At 38.7% G+C, this 6,418-nt stretch overlaps 1 protein-coding gene across 1 annotated transcript; it reads right to left on the bottom strand.

Annotated features, from left to right (window-relative positions):
• Nucleotides 1–270: 270 nt before the first annotated feature.
• On the bottom strand, nt 271–5,625 carry fbxo45 (F-box protein 45). Its single transcript, XM_079863194.1, has 3 exons — nt 4,942–5,625; nt 3,925–4,281; nt 271–1,136 (listed from the first exon to the last, which is right to left on the bottom strand). Exons 1-3 carry the CDS (start codon nt 5,272–5,274, stop codon nt 951–953), a joined length of 876 nt encoding a protein of 291 aa, XP_079719320.1. The 5' UTR covers nt 5,275–5,625; the 3' UTR covers nt 271–950.
• Nucleotides 5,626–6,418: the final 793 nt, after the last annotated feature.

Here is a 6,418-nt window from a genome sequence, read left to right as displayed (position 1 = left end):
CACAAAATCCTGACCTTAATTCTGAGCAATTATAGTTAGTGGTTAACACCACTTACAAACCACTGATACAGTTAAACAATGAATTAAATTGTCCTTTCCTTCCATTTTAGACCGATTGCACTATATGTTTGACCTTGTCTAGGAACTCATGATGACGGATGCCACCTCGTGGTGAAAAGAGAACAACTATGGGCTCTTCTTCGATTGCTAGATACAAACATTAATATACCACCAGATCAATCATGTAACAACAAAACAGTCTGAGATATGTTCACAGTCTGGCACAATTTAGAGTTTATTTGCAGTCTCCATAACCTTGGTTATAGCAAAGATGGACCTCAATAAATAAATACTATACACTTATACATCACAGTTAAGATGTACAGTAACAAACAGAATAACGACATACTACCTTTGCCTGTCCTTAAAAATAATAATAAAAAACAGAGGAAGAGACTGGTATACTGCATGCAGATAACTGCTCTGGAAAAAAACAGAACGGTAAGATATTGGTACATTGTTTTGGCATGTTTACTTCATGTTATTTACCTACACGTAGATTTGCTTTTTTAAGTGAAAGCTTGAGCCGTCCTTGTACTCATACAGTAGCTTCTCGTTCCATGCGTGTGTAAAATGTTTTTAATGAATTATAAAACTTTGTCACTTGTCTCTTCTATTTTGGCTTAATTATTTAACCTATTTCATAAAATAGAACAGCTGCTCCCTGTGCAATTTCATAAATTAGATTAAAACCAGGTTTTAAAAAAATGTCCCAGGTCTTAAAAAAGGATTAAAAACAAATAGATGTTCAACTGAAATCCGCAGATGTGTGTTGGACATCCTCACCATCAACAAGCCCTGCCACCAACCACAAATCTTCCTCTTTTTTTAGTGACAAGCAGCAGTTCCCATGGTGCTCTCCGGTGGTAATAGTGGCACTGAGATCCTACTTATCCATCCAGGGGTCTTCCCAGATACACCATAGTCACTTCAGTGTTCCCATAGACGGCAGAAACAGCTGGAAAGAGGCATGTTTTGGGCAGCCCCCGGAAAGCCACTCCAAGGAACTCAAACCCTCGCTCAAAGGCTAGTGTCTTATCATCCATGTCTAGGATTACACGTATTCTCTCCCCAATCTGGAAAATAAATACAAACATATTATAGAAAATGGACTATTCTTATTTCTAGGAATATTGCAGTATTTATTATAAATAATTTATCATTTTATTTTTTTAAATGAATGTGCCGTCATAATCTTTAGTCAATATAACTTCCCCTCCCTCTCGCAGCGACATCTCTTCTTTGATGAAGTTTACTGGCGTGGGGGCGGGACAACCTTTCACTCACATGAGATCGACCAATAGCAAACCACAATGATCCAAAGACTCAATCAATTCCCCATGGACAAAATCAAGTCATGCCCTTCTTGTTCAGAAGCCTTTTCACTCAGATATACGGAAGACTCACAACTTCCGTTTCATGCTGACTTTTCAAGGAAAGGTTCAAGCAACAATTACAGACTGACTAGTGATGCATATATCGGCCACCATATCGGTATCGGCTGATATATGTTAATTGTTAAAGAGGCTATATGCGATTTTCTGAGATTTAAACTCGCGACTGACACCTGTGGCCAAAAAACGGAACTGCTCTTCCTTTCTGCTCGCTCTCGTACGTGCACACTTCACAAGTCATCCGCTGCAAAGAAGTCAACATTATGTTTACAGAGGTAAGAACAGTCAAATACATATATTGTTTGAGAAACTAAGTTTGTTTGCTGACTAGCGGTGGTGGCAGAGTGATCTGAAACGTTTAACATGAACGCGCTTGACGTCACATCCGCAGACAGCGCGCGAAAAATCCGACCCGACAGAAAATAGGAAAAATAGGATACAGGCTTATAGGTGCACCCACTGTGATCTGACAAGGTGTCAGTATGCTCATCAGGAGATTAGTGATGGGGACGAGACCGCCTATGCCGAGTCCGAGTCAAGACCGAGTCTTTGAAGGGTCGAGTCCGAGTCGAGACCGAGTCTGTTGGTTTTCAAATTCAGTCAAGTCCGAGTCAAGACCGAGTCTTTGAGGAAGCGAGTCCGAGTCGAGACCGAGTCTTTAGGAGTCTAGACCAAGACCATAAAAACATGTCAGTTTTCATATTCATGATTTAATATCACCCCAGTTAATAATCAACAGTTAGGCCTACAGACTAAGATAGATTGGGAATTGTTTAGAGGAGCAGTCTTAATGTCTTAATATGGACTATGTTTTTACTATCATTAAAAAAATCCCTACCACATGCATCATCTTCTGCCTATTTTTCTAAACTGCTTCAACAGTGCTGCTCTGTCATCAACATGTTAAGCCCACCCTGACTTTTTTTAATCATAGTTAGGATATGCAGAGCAAATGAACATTTTCTAGTGGTATGTATTCTAGTGGACTAGTGATGGGGACGAGACCGCCTATGCCGAGTCCGAGTCAAGACCGAGTCTTTGAAGGGTCGAGTCCGAGTCAAGACTGAGTCTTTGAAGGAACAAGTCCGAGTCGAGTCCGAGAAAGCAGAAATCAGTCTCAAGACCGGACTCGAGTACTACATCACTACAGGAGATGTTTGAGTCATAAATGGTCAAATAAAAAGGCTATTGTTACGTTTATTTTGGGGAAATCTTGATCATTTTTTTTACCGATATATTAAAGATGATAAATAATGGATTACTTCTTTCAGCTGTGACACTTCAGATGCACACTGTTCGCCATGATGGTTTTGAATTACAGATTGAAATTTGGATTTATATTTATCAGCAAATATATCGGTTATCGGCTTCCAATTATAAAGAATTATCTGTTATCGGTATTGGCCAAAATTTTCATATTGGTGCATCCCTAAAACTGACATTAGTTACTCTCCCTCCTGTTGTTCCAAACCTGCATGCTGTTATGTTTGCCATCAAAAACACAAAAGAAGATATTTTGAAGAATCTTCACACTGTTTTTTCCCCCAAACAAGACTGTCAAGCACAAAAAAACAACAACTTAAAGACATAAAAGTTGTCTGTATGACTTATGTGCTGTGTTCTGTGTTTTCTGCATTAATACAATAGCTTTGTACAAGCAACATTTGATATTTTAGAGCTTTGGCAGATATTTAAGTGAATAATGACTTAAGTTACAAACTGCTCCTCACATAAAGTTAAAAAGCATCTTCGGAAGACTAGGAAAAAAGTCATATTCCAACTGCTTTTACGGTGTTTCTTTTTTGTTGTTTTTGGAGCTTGACACTGACAGCTGTGGTCACTATAGATATTGTATGGACTGCACAAAGATTCTTCAAAATTCCTTCTTTTCACAGGAAAGATAACAGCAAAAATAACAGGTTTAGAAGCTGAGAGTGAGAAAACAATGACAAAATAATAATAATCATTTTTGAGGTACATTATTTCTCTAAATGAACAGTTCCCCCCCAAAATGGAAATTCTGTCATAATTTATTCAACTTCATGTCATTCCACTCATTTAGCTTTCTTTCTTCAGGTAAAACACAAAATAAGATACATGAAGCTGTTGTCCATATTGTGAAAGCCAATGACCTTCAATAAACCAAAAACGACAGTAAAACTAATTCATATGTACTCTGAAGTGCACTTTTTCTTTTTGCAATTTTCAGTGTACACACTACTTATACCATATACTATACTGCAAAATCGCATAGAATAGTGTATATGTATGTGAATTGGGATGCATCTACATCAAACATGGCAACACAAACCTAAAACACCTCTTGTGTGTTTTGCAGTAGAAAGAGAGTCATTAAGGTGTTAAACAACATGAAGGTGAGTAAATGACAGAATTTCCATTTTTAGGTGAACTATCCCTTTAAGTTTGGAAAAGCATGATTTTTATATAGTACATTCTCAAGCTCCACTACCTGGTATTTTGGTGCGTTGTTGCACTGGGGGAAGTTGCCGTTGACCTCTCCATTGTGAAGCAGGTTATTGTCTACTAGATTCCAACCCCAGCTCTGGTCATCGCTGCCTAGAAGTGCCACATAGCCCTGGCACTGCATGGGAGCCCTCTTGGTCGCGATGCCGATCACCGCCACCGTGCCAAGAGGACCCTCCCACCAGATCTCCCAGGCATGCCGGCCCTCCAAAAAGCCGATCTTCCCACGGGCACCGTCAGTGCTTTGGGCGATGGGGTTACGGTGCAGAGTAAACCCGTTTTTCTTTATATATACATTCCTGGAGCAGTCATGGGAACTCAACGCATGCTGGAAGGACTTCAGCTGAGGATAAAAGAAAGAAAGTTACTCCAAACTTTTGTCCAATAAAATTTTCTCTAGAATGAGACAGTAATACAATGGTAATTCTCTCTATATATAATTTCTATTATTTATGATAGTATGATATGTTTAAACAAGTATGGTATGGTTTATTTAGTGGTTTTATGCCACATCAGTATTTATTCTCATTGCAAGTACAGGGTAAAATAAGTTACAAATAGGTAAATAGATTAATAAACATATTTGACAGAACCATGTATACATGCATGGTAACATGCTTTTTGGTGGTGAGAAGTCTTAGCTTTGATACGACCAGTCAATACAGGATTTTAGTGATTTATAAATGCCATTTTTCTGCCCATCATATGCATGAAACCTATTGATGTGGCTGTATTTGGGTCCAATATTTACAAATGACGTCATACATTAGCACCGTTCTGACGGTCACCTACAAACATAACTGTATATAAAAAAAAAATACGAAATGAAAAATGAAAGTTTATGGGTATTATTTGAAAAATAAAAGCAAATAATTCCAAATGATCATGCACTAAGTAAATTCTAGTTTATTTAATAAAAATGCATGCATGATGCATGATCATACGTATTACAGTGTCGATTATATAAATGCATGTTAACATGAATTACTTTGAACAATCTTACTTTTCCTTTATATGAAGTCAGGTTGCAGAGGACATCAGAGCGCAGCGCTTCTTCACTGAGCAAGCGGGCGCACAGACTTCGCCACACCTCGCTGTTTTCATCCGCCAGACTGTTGTACCAATGCCAGCAAACGAGCGAGCAGTTCATGAGATCCGGCAGCTCCAGATAGGAGAACATATGCTCGAGAACTCGGCTGGGTAACCGGCCCGCGATGCTCGATCCTCCGCCTAATAATGCGGCAGAACCGGCTCCCGACGAGGAGGAGCAGCAGCCCGCGGCGGTAGAGCCCAGCCCCGCAGACTGCGCCCCTCCACCGGCCCCTGCGCCAGACATGTCAAACTCCTCCGTTGAAAGCAACCGTTATTACAACCGCTAAGCTGGATTCAACAGCGGGTCAGAACCCCACTGCGGTCCCGTGAAGCACGTTTGCCTGACACATCTCCCGGTGTTATTGCTGTTGCGGCCAAATGGATCAAAATCTAAGCTATGTGACTATTGTAAAGGTCCTGGACGGCGTGCGGTCAAAAAATCCGAGCTCAATAATCAGGATGGATTGTACGAAAGTTTATCGTTTGATTAAGTTACTTTATATATTAACAATAATTATCTAAGTATCGTACATAACACGTTGTAATGCTACTCTTTCTGTTTCTGTTTCACATTAGTAATGCCCGATTCATGAATGAATCATTCTTGTGAGTAAGATCTTTTCAGTGAATTGATTGAACTGGTCCACGAAAAACCATCCTTTTTGATGAGCCGAGAAAAGAGTGAACCGTTTGGAGTAAACCGAGTCTTTTGACTAATGGAGCGAAAGGTATAAAATGCTCTAAGATAGATGTTTATGTGATTGTTTTACTATGGCATTATATTCAAATTATATTTAGGTCCTAAATAAAACTTGAATTGTTTCAAACCGGTTCTTTGAACTGAACTGTTCGAAAGAACCGATTCGCGGAAATGATTCTACCTTCTCCATTTTATGTTATACACTCCTTTAAGGACCTTGCAATTGACTAGATTACGTAGAGAAGGGAGGGGGAAATTGAATGTTACGGGAAAGACAACTAGAGGGCGCCGTTTAGTTTACAATTCTTTATTTAGGCTCAAATAAATATAACCTAAAATGTACACCTTTGACACATAAATTAAAATATTTATTAAATATTCATTAAAATAAAGTGCATTATTTATAGGCTAGCTATCGCTGAATATTTAAAATCATAAATGAATAAAAGAGAGTTTAAAGGGATAGGTCACCCTACAATTCTGTTGAACTTATGTGTAGAAAAAGAAGAAAAAGATTCCATCACTTAGCTCACATTCATGGTTTATGTAATACATGCCTTCAGTCTGTTTCTCAGAACAAACAGCAACTGGAATTTGCAATTATTTTACTTCCTAAATGTCCGGTTATTAATTATTAACTATTATTAAACCTCCAGGGTTATTTAGTAGCTTGAGCTAGACAAAGACT

The sequence above is a fragment of the Squalius cephalus genome, assembly GCF_949319135.1.
Source record: "Squalius cephalus genome assembly, chromosome: 25".
Taxonomy (NCBI): Eukaryota; Metazoa; Chordata; class Actinopteri; order Cypriniformes; family Leuciscidae; genus Squalius; species Squalius cephalus.
This window is presented reverse-complemented; position numbering and strand designations above follow the sequence as displayed.